Source organism: Orcinus orca, chromosome X (genome assembly GCF_937001465.1).
Source record: "Orcinus orca chromosome X, mOrcOrc1.1, whole genome shotgun sequence".
Classification (NCBI taxonomy): domain Eukaryota; kingdom Metazoa; phylum Chordata; class Mammalia; order Artiodactyla; family Delphinidae; genus Orcinus; species Orcinus orca.
In genome coordinates this window covers 16,655,512-16,670,588 of record NC_064580.1, presented here as the reverse complement: position 1 = coordinate 16,670,588, position 15,077 = coordinate 16,655,512, and the positions used below count along the sequence as shown (strand labels likewise).

At 47.7% G+C, this 15,077-nt stretch overlaps 1 protein-coding gene across 1 annotated transcript in view; it reads left to right on the top strand.

The window, feature by feature from the left end:
- Window positions 1-15,077, top strand: part of MAP3K15 (mitogen-activated protein kinase kinase kinase 15) — a 147,942-nt gene that overhangs the window by 124,850 nt on the left and 8,015 nt on the right. Inside the window, 4 exon segments of the mRNA XM_049704772.1 lie at window positions 11,053-11,073; window positions 11,076-11,166; window positions 11,168-11,204; window positions 14,664-14,847. Of these exon segments, the coding sequence (XP_049560729.1) occupies window positions 11,053-11,073; window positions 11,076-11,166; window positions 11,168-11,204; window positions 14,664-14,847 (333 nt within the window).

Here is a 15,077-nt window from a genome sequence, read left to right as displayed (position 1 = left end):
TGGATTCAGAGAGTGGAATAAAATTGCCAGCTAGCTTTCCATGTACACCACCAACGAGTAGAATTATGCTCAGAAGCCCCCTATGGCTTTTTGTAATTCCCATTTAAAAGCAAAACAGAAACTTTGATCCTCGGAGAGAAGTACTGATTTTGATTAAGTAAAGGTTTGTGCTCCCCCTAGGGTGTAATGAAAGCATCACAAAGATCTTGCCTGATGGAATTATGAAACAGCGCTTATCATATTATAGCTCCGATGTAAGTTATAAAAGACAGATGATTGTTTTCTATCCCTATAACACCAAACTAGAGAGTGGACAGACTTGCCTTTACTTTTGGTGAATAATGTCTCAGCTTTGAAAGACTTTTCTTCAACAAGACAGTTGTTATGTCAGCCACTGGACACCCACAGTAGAGACTCGTTCTCTATCTAAAGAGAACTTCGATGCATCAGAAATGACTTCTCAGTTGTAACACCAAAGGAGGTACATGCACCTCAAAATGGGGAACTATTACACCAAGGACCCCACCGGGATCTCCCCAAGAGTGTACTGAATGTTCATTCATTGTTTCTGATATAAATATATATATCTCCACATGTATGTATCGGTGAGTATGTGTGTGTGACTGGCATATTTTTTTACTAGCCTAATTAAAAATGACTTCTGTCCTTCTCTTTGGAAGCCACCAATTAGCTTAGCAATATGTAGCAAGAGGGGCTCTGATATGGTAAGGAGTTATTTCAAGACATAAAACCCCCAACAATTTATCTCATAATTACCATCCCCAAGGAGAAAAAAAAATCATAAAGAAAACGCATGTATAATTCATCATTGCGTATCACATTTTCCCAAGTAATTGGCTTGAGGAGGCATGAATTTTGCATTGCAAAATAATGCAGGGGTGTTTGGGGGATAATAAAGAAGGGGTGTCATTTGGGGTAGGAAATTCCCCTGCATATAATTACTCTTTGCAAAACAGAGCGGTTCTGTAAAGAAATCTCAGCTGCTGGTGCCACACTCCGACTGGGTGCGGGTGGACACAGTGGGGCGTTTCCACGCAAATGCCCGGAGGCTTTTGGAGCCTGGAAGGACAGACAAAGGCTTCAGACAACTTCCTGGCCCGAAGTCCTCCCCTCCTGTGTTCCTCTGAAGGCTTTTCACCATAGGTGTAAACCAGCTAGAACAGGAGGAAGGGCCATTACGGCCAGGGTCAGCCCCCTTTGCTTTTGGTTTTGCAACAGCTTTATTGAGGTTTAACTCACATATCGTAACATGTACCCATTTAAAGTGCACATTTCAATGGTATCTGGTCAATTTTCCAAGTTGTGCAGCTCTCGCCGCAATCCAATTTTTGAACATTTCTGTCACCCCCAAAAGGTGCCACCTTGCAGTCAACCCCATGCCCACTCCCAGCCCCAGGCAACCAGCGACCCACTGTCTGTATAGATATTCCTGCTCTGGAGATTTCTTATAAACAGAATGATACAATGTGTGGTCCCTTGTATCCAGCTTCCCACACTTCACATAATCTTTCCGAGGTTCACCTGTGCTATATATAGTGTATATCGGTACTTCATTCCTTTTCTGGCTGAATAGTATTCCATTGTATGGATAGACCACATTTTGTTTATCCATCTACCAGTTAATGGTCATTTGGATTGTTTCCCCTTTTTGACTATAGTGAATGATAACGCCGTGAACATTCACATACAAGCTTCTGTGTGGAGATATGTTTCCATCCCTCTCCGGTAGATACCCAGGAATGGAACTCGGGACAGGAACTCTGTTCTGATCTGTGGCTGTGAACAGCTTTGGTTCAAATTCTGGCTCAACCACTTGCTAGCCGTGTGGCCTTGGGCATATCACTTAAGCTCGCTGCGTCTCCGTTTCTTCATAAGTATATAAAACAGAGATGCTCATAATACCCACTTCAGAGGGTTTTTATGTGGATTAAACTAGTTAATATTGATGAAGTGCTTTAACCAGTACCTGGCTCATAGCAAGTGCAACTGAAGTCTGCATTAGTGAACTAAATACTAATTTGCACTGGTCATTCAAGCTGGCAGGAGCCTTTGAGAGAATCGAGTTTATGTGCATAACTAACATGTTGAGCCTGTCAGACTCAAAAGGTGTAATTTTTATTTTTATTTTTGTCTCCCACGCCTGCTCAGGGCAATGGTCCTTTCCCGTGACTCTTCCAGCCACACTTAGATAACAAAGAGAATTTTTTTTTAATTTTATCAATCCCTATTTCTTTTTTTAAAATTTTTATTGGATTATAGTTGCTTTACAATGTTGCATTCGTTTGTACTGTACAGCAAAGGGAATCAGCTATATATATACACATATATCCCGCTTTTTCGGATTTCCTTCTCATTTAGGTCACCACAGAGAACCGAATCGAGTTCCCTGTGCTATACAGTAGATTCTCATTAGTTATCTATTTTATACATAGTATCAATAGTGTATATATGTCAATCCCAATCTCCTAATTCATCCCACCCCGCCCCTTTCCCCCTTGGTATCATTACGTTTGTTCTCTGTGTCTGTGTCTCTATTTCTGCTTTGTAAATAAGATTGTCTATACCAATTTTTTCAGATTCCTCATATATGCTTTAATATACGATATTTGTTTTTCTTTTTCTGACTTACTTCACTCTGTATGACAGTCTCTAGCTCCATCCATGTCTCTGCAAGTGGCACAGTTTTGTTCCTTCTTCTGGCTGAGTAATATTGCATTGTATATATGTACCAAATCTTTATCCATTCCTCCGTCAGTGGACATTTAGGTTGCTTCCATGACCTGGCTACCGTAAATAGTGCTGCAATGAACATTGGGGTGCGTGTGTCTTTTTGAATTATGGTTTTCTCTGGGTATATGCCTAGTAGTGGAATTGCTGGGTCATATGGTAGTTCTAGTTTTAGTTTTTAAAGGAACCTCCATACTGTTCTCCATAGTGGCTGTATCAATTTACATTCCTACCAACAGTGAAAAGGGTTCCCTTTTCTCCACACCCTCTCCAGCATTTACTGTTTGTAGACTTTTTGATGATGACCATTCTGACCGGTGTGAGGTGATACCTCACTGTAGTTTTGATTTGCATTTCTCTAATGATTAGTGATGTTGAGCATCTTTTCATGTGTTTGTTGGCCATCTGTATGTCGTCTTTGGAGAAACAAAGGGAAAGTCTTAATGGCACTTTGAGAAGCAAACGAAGTCTGAATCCAGTCATTGAAAGGGTTCCGGCAGATATACAGGCGTGCCTTGTTTAATTGCGCTTTGCTTTGTTGCGCTTCGCAGATAGTGCTTTTTTTTTACAAATTGGTTTGTGGCAATCCTGCATTGTTAGATGATGGTGAGCATCTTTTTAGCAATAAAGTATTATTTATTTAGTTGTACTGGCTCTTAGTTGTGGCAGGCGGGCTCCCTCATTGCGGCTCACGGGCTCCTTAGTTGCAGCTCATCAGCTCAGTTGTGGCTTGCCAGCTCCTTCGTTGTGGCGCGCAGACTCCTTAGTTGTGGCATGTGAATTCTTAGTTGCGGCATGCACGTGGGATCTAGTTCCCTGACTAGGGATCGAACCCAGGCCCCCTGCATTGGGAACACAGAGGCTTATCCACTGCGCCACCAGGGAAGTCCCTAGAAATAAAGTATTATTTAATTTAGGTCTGTATGTTGTTTTTTTTTAGGTATAATGCTACTGCACACTTAATAGACCACAGTATAGTGTGAACATAACTTTTACATGCACTAGGAAACCGGAAAACTCCAGACTCATTTTATTGCCATATTCGCTTTATTATGGTGGTCTAGAACCGAACCTGCAGTATCTCCGGGCTCTGCCTGTACTCATCCACACGCTCGTCCTCATTTAAAGGGTGGACTCCTCTCCCCGTCCCCACTGGTCGGGGTGTCGGTCTTTGCTCCCTCCCTCACCTCTTTCCCTCCTCACCAGATGTGGACAGGAGAGGAGAGGGGCAGAAAGTTGTCACCTGACTAGCACTGTTCTAAGCTGGCTTCCTGTGCTCTGGGTCTGGCTGATGGTTGCTATTAACTCTTTGCTGCCGGACCCCTCTGAATATAACTCCCGTGTCCGGGACAGGGGCCTCTCCTTTGGCTGACTACACCTTGCTTCCTCACCCTGGTCTCTTACCCTGCACATTATAACTACCCCTCCATCTTTTTCTACGGAGGGAACCAGGCCTGGAAGGCTGTCTTTGGGCAGGATTCCTTTTAAAAAAGACCCTGTGGCGTAGTGGTTAAGAATCCGCCTGCCAATGCAGGGGACACGGGTTCGAGCCCTGGTCTGGGAAGATCCTACATGCCGCAGAGCAACTAAGCCCGTGCGCCACAACTACTGAGCCTGCGCTCTAGAGCCCGTGAGCCACAACTACTGAGCCCGCATGCCACAACTACTGAAGCCCGCGCACCTGGAGCCCGTGCTCTGCACCAAGAGAAGCCACCGCAGTGAGAAGCCCGCACACCTCAACGAAGAGTATTCCCCCCTCTCGCCGCAACTAGAGAAAGCCCGCACGCAGCAACAAAGACCCAACCCAGCCAAAAATAAATAAATAGATAGACAGACAGACAGGCAGGCAGACTGACCCTAAAGCAGGGAACTCTCTGGTGGTCCAGTGGTTAGGACTCTGCACTTTCACTGCCAAGGGCCCGGGTTCAATCCCTGGTTGGAGAACTAAGATCCCGCAAGCCGCATGGCCAAAAAAACCCAAAAAACAAACAAGAGCCTAAAGCAATATTTCTGCAACGGGTTTTGCATCTGGTGTCCCTTTTTTACCCGCTGTCAAGAGGGTGCGGTGATATTCCCAGACCATATGGTCCCCACTCTGCTGCTGTCAGCTGCTTTTGCTCCCATGGGAACCAGTCCTCTGTGCAGCTTCTTTGCAGGGGACACATACATATGGAGCTCTGAGTGGGCCCAGTGAGGAGCCCTCACAGGCTCTGGGTTGGGAGGAAGTGGTGGCCCCTCCCTCCAGACCCATCCCTTGGGCAGGACAACTGGGGTGACCCCGGGGGCATGGAAAGCTGCACCTTACTTCTCTTTTTGCTACTTTATTAATATTAAATGTGGAAACTTTGGGCTCTAACACTGTCTCAAGGGGACTGTAGAAGGTGCAAACATGTGTGGCCTCCTTTCAAGTGCACTTATCCTGGGTGGATGTTGAGTTGCTTGAGTCGCCATGGGCCCACACGCTTCTGGGGACAGCTCCTCCCCAACACCTGTAATGAGAGAGGGTACACCTCCCAGCGCAGGCTCTGCTCTCTCACCCCTTTTAACCCTTGATCTGGGTGGGAGGCCCCTGGGCTGGGGGCCCACGGCTTGTGTAACCAGTTATCTGAGACCGCCGTAGAAACATGCGTCTGTGGTCCCTCTCTCACCCCTTGTCTTGGTATCCAGATCATATCTTGGCCCCTCAGTCGAAACTCCTAAATTATCGTCCCGTGTCATGTCTTTTCTTTGCTGATAATTTGAAAATCCTTCTTGGGCCGTTGTCCAGGAGCCCCCAATGGATTTCATGTCCCAAGGGGACTGGGTTGACGCCTGTGGGTTTCCTGATCACCTTGTCCTGAACTCTGCACCACTGCACCCGTGTAGATACCTGAGGGACCATAGGAAACCCCTAGGAGAGCCAGATTTAAGGCGAGCAACATTTCCAGGATCTCTCCATTCATTTGCTCCCCCACCTCCATGGCATCTTCACTTGGTTTTCTCCACAGAAGCCAGTCTTTGGTACAGCTGATGTACACCCACAACGTGCACGCTGCCCCGGGTTGGCCCCTTGACTCTTGGAAATAGTTGTGGGGATCTGTCTCTCATCGTTGGCTGCTTGCTGTGACTGGATGGTTTCCCTATGAATACAGTAGTAAATAAAATGGAGCACCCAGTTCGCTATTACTGCCCTGGGCCTAATACGGAAAGAAAGTTACATGGAAAGAAGTCACATTATGGCTTTGGAAGTTCTTGCATCAGCTGCTCTTAATCAGGCAGCTTTTTCTTCAGTTGTGCTTCTCCTGGATCCATTACTTAGATCAGGGATGTCATGGTGTGTAGCTCCAACTTTGAAGACAGAAGACCTGGGCTTTAGCTTGAATGAATTCCCTAGCTTCTCTGAGCCTTGGTTTCCCCATATGTAAAATGGGAGCAACAGTACATCATACCTCTTCTGCCCGTGCTTATGGAGTTGTGAGAGCCAGATGGACAGTGCTACGTGGAGCTGCTTTGTAAGCCATTGAGTGCCACATGTTGTGGCCAGAAGCCTCCAAGATGGCCCCCAGTGACCCTCACCTCCTGGTATTCACAGCCTTGTTTGTATTCCCTTCCCGTTGAACACTGCCCGGACTTAGTGACTTGCTTCTAATGAATAGATTAGGACAGAGTGGTGGTGTGTGACCTGGAGGCTAGGTCAGAAGAGGCAGTGTGGCTTTCCTCTTGCTTTCTCTTGGATTACACACTCTGGGGGAAGCCGTATTTTAAGCAGCCTTATGGAGGATCCCATGTGGCGAGAAAACAAAGGCTCTTCCCAACACCCCTGTGAGCTTGGAAGTGAATCCTCCAGCCCCAGTCTAGCCTTCAGATGACTGCAGCCCCAGCCAACACCTTGGCTGCAGTCTGATGAAAGACCCTGGGCCAGATCTACCCGGCCCAGCTGTTACATAACCAGCCCTACATTCCAATCATTAGAAACTGTGTGAGATCATAACTGTTGTTTTAAACTGCTAACGTTTGGGGTAATTTCTTTTTTTCCTAGCATGCAATAAGTTACTTTTTTTTTTATTGGAGTATAGTTTATTTACAATGTTGTGTTAGTTCCACCTGTACAGCAAAGTGAATCAGTTATACATATATCCACTCTTTTTTTAGATTCTTTTCCCATATAGGCCATTACAGAGTACTGAATAGAGTTCCCTGTGCTGTACAGTAGGTCCTTATTAGTTACCTGTTTTATATATCGTAGTGTGTATATGTCGATCCCAATCTCCCAATTTATTCCTCTCCCCCTTATCCCCTGGCAACCATAAGTTTGTTTTCTACATCTGTGACTCTACTTCTGTTTTGGTTCATTTGTACCCTTATTTTAAACTCTGCATATAAGCAATATCATATGATATTTGTTTTTCTCTGTCTGGCTTAACTTTACTCAGTATGACAATCTCTATGCCCATCATGTTGCTGCAAATGGCATTATTTTGTTCTTTTTTATGGCTGAGTAATATTCCATTGTATATATGTACCAAATATTCTTTATCCATTCCTCTGTTGATGGACATTTAGGTTGCTTCCATGTCCTGGCTATTGTAAATAGTGCTGCAGTGAACATTGGGGTGCATGTATCTTTTCGAATTATGGTTTTCTCTGGGTATATGCCCTGGAGTGGGATTGCTGGGTCATAGGGTAGTTCTATTGTTAGTTTTTTAAGGAATCTCCGTACTGTTCTCTATAGTGGCTATACCAATGTACATTCCTACCAACAGTGCAAAAGGGTTCCCTTTTCTCCACACCCTCTCCAGCATTTATTGTTTGTAGACTTCTTGATGATGGCCATTCTGACCGGTGTGAGGTTATACCTCATTGTAGTTTTGATTTGCATTTCTCTAATGATTAGTGATGTTGAGCATCTTTTCATGTGTTTGTTGGACATTTGTGTGTCTTCTTTGGAGAAATGTCAATTTAGATCTTATGCCCATTTTTTGATTGGGTTGTTTGTTTTTTTGATATTGAGCTGCATGAGCTGTTTGTGTATTTTGGAGATTAATCCCTTGTTGGTCGCTTCATTTGCAAATATTTTCTCCCATTCTGAGGGTTGCCTTTTTGTTTTGTTTATGGTTTCCTTTGTTGTGCAAAAGCTTTTAAGTTTAGTTAGACCCCATTTGTTTATTTTTGTTTTTATTTTCATTACGATATGGGTCAAAAAAGATCTTGTTGCGATTTATGTCAAAGAGTGTTCTGCCTATGTTTTCCTCTCAGAGTTTTATTGTGTCTGACCTTACATTTAAGTCTTTAATACGTTTTGAGTTTATTTTTGTGGATGGTGTTAGGGAGTGTTCTAATTTCATTCTTTTACATGTAGCTGTCCAGTTTTCCCGGCACCACTTATTGAAGAGACTGTCTTTTCTCCATTGTATTTCCTCGCCTCCTTTGTCATAGATTAGTTGACCATAGGTGCGTGGGTTTATCTCTGGGCTTTCTATCCTGTTCCCTTGATCTATGTTTCTGTTTTTGTGCCAGTACCATACTGTCTTGATTACTGTAGCTTTGTAGTATAGTCTCAAGTCAGGGAGCCTGATTCATCCAGCTCCATTTTTCTTTGGGGTAATTTATTATATAGCAGTAAATAACTAATATGGATGTCATTGCTAAGTCCCTACCTTTAGAAAGAGTGATGTTCACTATGGTTCCATATAAAGAAAATCTCCAAATTTAGCATTAAGCAGACTAATCCTCCAATTGTGAAACAGTTGTACTAAGGACAGTTATTCAGTCAGGGTCAATAAGCCATTGCAATTTGGTTTAGTGCTATTTTCTACTGCTGCATAACTTTCTAAGTTTATTTTCTTTTTTAAGAATTAACTTTTAGAGATTATATTAGGATCCAGGCAGGAAAATTGAAATCACCCCAGTTATTTTTACAGAGAGAATTTAGTTGAAAGAACTGTTTCCTGGGACTGAGTTATCAGAAAGCAGCCTACATCCCTAGGGCCTGAGGGAGCAAAGGGGAGGGTGGGATTCAAACCTTTCAGTGGGGGATGCCACTGGGCTGGAGCACGTAACTCTGAGGGGGCCGGTTCTGGAAGTGGGGGGGGGGACAAAAAAGCTGGGAATGAGCCAAGCGCTGCTACTGGAACCACCTGAGGGTCCAAAGTGACGCTTGCTAACCAACCTCTCCTTCCTGTCGCTTGTGCACAGGCATGCTCTCTCCCTCCAACCCCTCCCAACCCACCAGGGAGCAGCAGACAAGGCAGAAATGTGGTTTGCACAGTCCCAGACCCAGCATAGCAGAGCTGAGAGATAACAGCCTAATAAACAGCACAGCGTCACGTCTTTCCTAAGTTAATGAATTATGGGTTAGTTAGAAGGCACATTCCCTGCCAAGGCCTCTCTCTCTGTTGTTCACTGTAGTAGGAGCCTGTAGGGGATGTGGTGTCACTGAAAGTTCCCTTCCTGGGGCTCTGAGATTTCCTGACACTGCAACAAGTGCTACGAGCCTCCATCTCGCCCAACCCTGCAGCCAACCGAACACTTGCCCACCAGGCTTTCAGCTCGGGAGACCAAAGCCATCATTTTTGCCCTGCTGATTTCTTGCACTCACTGATACAACCTAATGTATATTTAACTTTAAATTAGGAAGAATGAAATAAAATTTAAAAATTTTTTAATTTAAATTCATTTCTTCAGTGTCACCGGCCACATTTCAAGAGCCCAGCAGTGCTACGTGGCTAGTGGCTACCATACTGAACTGCACAGAATAGAACATTTCCATTATTGCAGAACATCCTATTGGTCGGAGCTGTCCTAGAGCCTTTAAAATGCTCATGGGAAAGAAACAAGCTGGTAAGACATTGGATGTTCAAGAGGAGGAGGATGTAGTAGGTAGCATCTCCAAGCTTATTTTAACCAATGAGCCCTTTATTTGCATTGATCAAGACTCAGGAAACCTACTTTGGTTTTGTGATCTTGAGGCAGAGACTGGAATTTCTCTGTGCCTCAGTGTTCTCTATTCACACCATGGCCAGTATCATTTCTGAGTTCGCTGTTTATTATAAACCTCTTTGCCAGCACGTAGCATCTGCTGCTGTTGCTTCCACATTCCCCTTGCCTCTTGCCTCAGGATTAGTTTCAAGGGAAACCAAAGATTTTACTCTTAGCGCCCTTGATTGACCTCCCTGCCCCATCTCTCCAGCAACCCCTTCCCCTCCCTGATCACCACCTTCCCTGTGGCAGCCCCTGGTGGCTCGTGATCCACAGGAGAAAGTCCAAAGCCAGAACCTTCAGAACACACAGCGCTCCTGGGTCCACTCTATACTTCACGCCCACGGGCTTTGGCTCGAGCTCTTCACCTTGCCCAGAAGTTCTCCTGTTCTTTGTCCACCTCTTCGAGCCTCATGGCGGGAGTCTACTTCACTGGCGGCCCAGCCACCACCCGTTTGGATTGGCCACCATGTTCATGGCAAGGTCATGCTTTGCCCTGCCTGCTCCTGGCCAATGACCGAGCATGGTGAGGGTACTAGAAACAGTGTGGCGCTCTTCCAGTGGGCAGCTTTGGGTCAGGGCCTCCCCGGTGGCCTGGCCAAAGCTGTCTCAGAGGTGCTCTGCCATCAAGATGCTTCCTTCCCGCTCCTTTCGCAGGGGTCAGACCTGCACTGCAGTCTGACAGCTCCCCCTGCCCAGCCTGCTCCCTCCCCCTTTATCCGTCATACCCCTTCTCGCAGTAAATCTCTTGTATGTCTAATTCTGACTTGGTATTATTTCTCAGAGACCCAAATTGACACAGCTAGAGCTTCCCCTGACTCAAACCAGGCAGAATCAAGCACTTTTCCATCCATGTTCTCAGCGCCTTCTGTGTATACCTGTTAGAGCACTTCCTACATTCACCATCACCACTGCCACCCTCCTCGTCACCACCCTCCTTGTCGCCACCCTCCTCGTCACCACCCTCCTCGTCACCACCCTCCTTGTCGCCACCCTCCTCGTCACCACGTCTCCTCCACTGGGCAGTGTCTAAAGGTCAGGCACCACATTTCTTACATTCTGGTCCTCCTGTATCTGCCATGCACTAATATGTGTTGATTGAATTAGATTGGGCCCATTTATCCTTCGAGGGGCTGAGTGATCCTCTGTCAACGTTGACTAGTGTTAAAGAAAGGCATTTGCATGTGTCTGGTCAAAGAAGAGATGCAGTGACATCATTTACGCATGAGACCGGCCCCCGTGTGTCATTAATACGAGAGTTAAAGTTCACACACTCGTTTACTAATGGTCCACTTAGTTTTTAAACAATATGGTACCCACCATCTTTGTTGTATTTTTTCCCAATAGGCACTCTGCAGTACATGGCGCCGAGATTATTGATCGAGGACCTCGTGGGTATGGTGCCCCGGCTGATATCTGGGCCCTGGGCTGCACCGTCATTGAGATGGCCACCAGCAGGCCTCCATGAGCTCGGTGAACCGCAGGCAGCCATGTTCAAAGTAAGACATGTTGGATGGTTTAGGTTGCTGGTGTTGGAGAGAGAGAATTCAAATCAAAAATCTCCCAATCCAGAAACCTCTCCACAAAGGTGGAAGAGAAAGCATACAGGTTGTTTTGTTTTGTTTTGTTTTTGAATAAGCATAAAATCAGAATGTGATGTGCGTCACAGGCACAAGAGAGTGGAGCGCTAAGAGACTGGAAAGCGGAACTCAGCCTTTCCTCTAGCCAAGCAGATGCAGCCCTTTACATCCGTGTTCTGAAGAGAAATGCTGACTAGTCCTCAGGTGCAAGGACTAGACAGCACCACTGGTCACAGGAGTTCACCCGAGGTTCCCCTGACAACTAGAGTGACCACTTGTGTTAGCTAATTGGCTTTACCCAAAGGAAAGATCAACTTCTCAAACCTTTAGGACGGGACGTAGTTCTGGAGCAAAAGGCTCCACTGAAGTTAGGCTCCTGCTTTCCCACAGAAACCCGGAAATTGGAGCGCTACCTTCCTCGGTGGTGGCATTCCAAAGAGATGGCTCCCAGGTCCTTGAGAAAGATATTTCTGGCAAGAGGCTTATTTGGCTTTTAAAAAGGTTTACATATATCTCGAAGAGAGACACAGAACTTAGAATGACAGGTTTTCTAAAGTGAATGCTCTAAGAAAGGTGGGGGGTATCTCTTTCTTTCTTTCCAACTGAGGGAGTTAAGCTTCTTAGTTAATCTGTACGCGCTCTTACACTGGGTAAGGCTCAAGGGCCGCGTTGGGTGTGTCTTTGGAGGACAGCTTTCTGTCTAGATTTGGAGAGGAGGATCTTTGGGTATCAGATGCTGTCTCCTTTGTCCTTCTAAAAGCCTTCCCAGAGCTGACAGGAAGGGTGACCCGTGTGTTGAGGCCCACGTGGTACTGACTGGCCCTATGGGTGGGGCTTTACACTGGACATGCTCCCTTGGGAAGGGACGTGGTTGCTTGCGAGCCCAAGGGAAGCTGATGCGAGGACAGCCAGTGTATCCGAGGTCAGGTCTGCGGCTTCTGGCTCCGTGGACGCTTGGAGAAGTTGAAGAGCAGCTGTAGCCTTCAGAGGTCGTTACCAGCACTGACCTTCCGCGGCGCACTTTTGTTTGCCCCAAAGATAAGAAGGAAGAGAGCAGGGTCCCAGAAGGCTAAGTGGCCACTGCTTACGGATGACAAGGTCACAGTACATGGAAGCAGCCTGATGGAACGTGATTCCAGAGGCCTTTCTTCCTGCTTCTCTACCAAGCCTGGTGGCCTCCCAGGCCTGTCAGCCCCACGGCCTCCCCGCCTGCATCCTTGCCAGGCCCTCTGGCTCAGTCTCTTCGGCAGAAGGAACTCAAAGGCCCGAGTGCAGGGCTCTGCCCATGAGCTGGGTGCAGCCTGCTCAGCGGGTTCTGAACGCCCTGTGCTCTGATGCCTTGGTGCACTCCTCAGCCCAGCCCCTGCAGAAGGTTCTCTGAGCTTCCCACCCTCCCAGCAGCTGTGAGATAGCCCTAAAGCCAAGATCTCAAGTTGACGAGTGTCTCCTGGCACCTGCAATCCCAACAAGACCCTGAACACCGCGGCTGGCAGGCAGCAGTGACCTTCCAGCCTTTCCATGCCTGTCCAGGATGGAGCCACCTGGGGCTGGCAAAGATCTTCCTGCAGCTTCAGTTACAGGCCTCGGAATAAATAGCAGCTGGTGGGCTTCCCTGGTGGCGCAATGGTTAAGAATCTGCCTGCCAATGCAAGGGACATGGGTTCGAGTCCTGGTCCGGGAGGATCCCACATGCCGCGGAGCAACTAAGCCCGTGCGCCACAACCACTGAGCCTGCTCTCTAGAGCCCACGTGCCACAACTACTGAAGCCCGCGTGCCACAACTACTGAGCCTGTGCTCTAGAGCCCGCGAACCACAACTACTGAGGCCCGCGTGCCTAGAACCCGTGCTCTGCAACAAGAGAAGCCACCGCAGTGAGAAGCCCGCGCACCGCAACGAAGAGTAGCCCCCGCTCGCTGCAACTAGAGAAAGCCACGCACAGCAACGAAGACCCAACACAGCCAAAAATAAATAAATTTATTTTTAAAAAAAACAAAAAAAACCGTAGTGCCCATGTTTGCACTTTTCTTCTTGAGAGCCTGGGGAGAAGCTACTCCCTTCCTCTCTGAGTTCTTGTCCTGAGTTTTTGTCTCTGGACCCCCCTAGTGCCCTTAGATCCCCACCCCTCAGGCGAGGGGTGCCAGCTGGAATGTGCCCTGCATTTCACATCTTGCGGGTTGAATTCTATCCAGTGTTTAGTGTTCTCAAAATCCAAAACTCGTTTTTTGAAAATGTTGTGTTATTGTGGTAAGAACACAACATGAGATTTACCCTCTTAACAGTATTTTTGAGTCAAGGTCCAGCACTGTACAGCAGATCGCTAGAAATTATTCATCTAAGTGCCATGTGTGCCCAGTGGATAGTAATGCCCCATTTCCCCCTCCCCTCAATGCCAAACTCTCCATCCTGCCCATGAGGAGCAGCGTGTGAGAAGCAGTTGGTGCGCCCCTGGTGCAGGGACTTCAGGCTGTGAAGTCGGAGGCTGGCGGTTTGCTCTCGGCAGCGCCCCGGTCTCACTGAGCGGGCAGGGGAGGCCGCGCCAGCCCCATGGTTGCCGAGGAGCTGGGAATGGGGTGCATCTGGAGGACAGAATGGCTTCCACTCCTGGCTCATTGGGTGGGCTTGGAGACGATGAGGAGAAGGCCGTGAACTTTAAAGATGACAACTCCTCAGATGAATGGAGAGCCGTCCCTGATGGGAACGGTCACGCAGGATGGATGAGCCGGACTCGTGGAAGCATTCCCGTGTCACAGTGAGATGTGACGACTCAGCCCAAACTCCTCCCCCACAGGGCGCAGGGACAGAGAGCCTGCGGCAGGACGATGATGAGCTAGCCAGCAGTGGAGCTGAAGCAGAAATTGCAGCAGGAGCCTGAACAGGAAAGGGCAGCGCCGCCTCCCTCAGCCAGTTGCACCCCGTGGGGATGAGGGCTTGGGCCCTGAGTTACCAGCCTCCAGGTTTGCTCTGCCTGTGGTTTACAGCTGGAAGTTGGAGGTTTGGGCTGTGAAGGCGTAGAGACTGAGAGGCCAGGGCGCGATGCTCTCAGAGGGCCTCTCACACGTGGCCTTTCATCCTGGGCGTCCTCCCTGCGTAGTGATCTCAGAGCTCCGAGAGGACTAGAGCAGAAGCCCCAAGGCCTCTTAAGGCCTAGGCTCTGAACCCCCCACCAGTATCACTTCCCCCACAATCTACTGGGCAAAGCAAAGTCCCCAGAGGCCAGCCGGGGCTAGGACATGGATAGCAGTCATGGAGGCCATTGTTGGAATCCATCATCAGCCCCTCCTAGGATGGCAGATACAGGAGCTTTGTGTGGAAGGTATGTACACCTGGATTTGCCCGAGACCACACTGTCTCATCGGTCACCTCTGCCTTCATTGCAGGTGGGCGTGTTTAAGATTCACCCTGAGATTCCAGAAACCCTTTCAGCGGAAGCTAGAGCCTTCGTTTTATCCTGTTTTGAGCCTGACCCCCACAAACGTGTCACCGCTGCTGGACTGCTCCAAGAGGGTTTCTTAATGCAGGTGAACAAGGGCCAGAAGAACCGAATTGCTTTTAAGCCGGCAGGTGAGGCCTGCTGGGATGGCAGAGGTGACGGCTCTCCCGAGCGCTGAGCTTCCCACATGGTGCCCGTGTTTGTGAAGAGCGGTGGGGCTGGTGCATTAGGTGTGGGACGCGGAGACACAGGGAGCCCCATAGGTGACAGCGATGAACCTCACATACCCAATGCTCCGTTAAAGCCTTTCCTTTGGGATTGTGCCAGGGAGGGAGGTGGGAGGTACCCTGGCTGGGGTTTT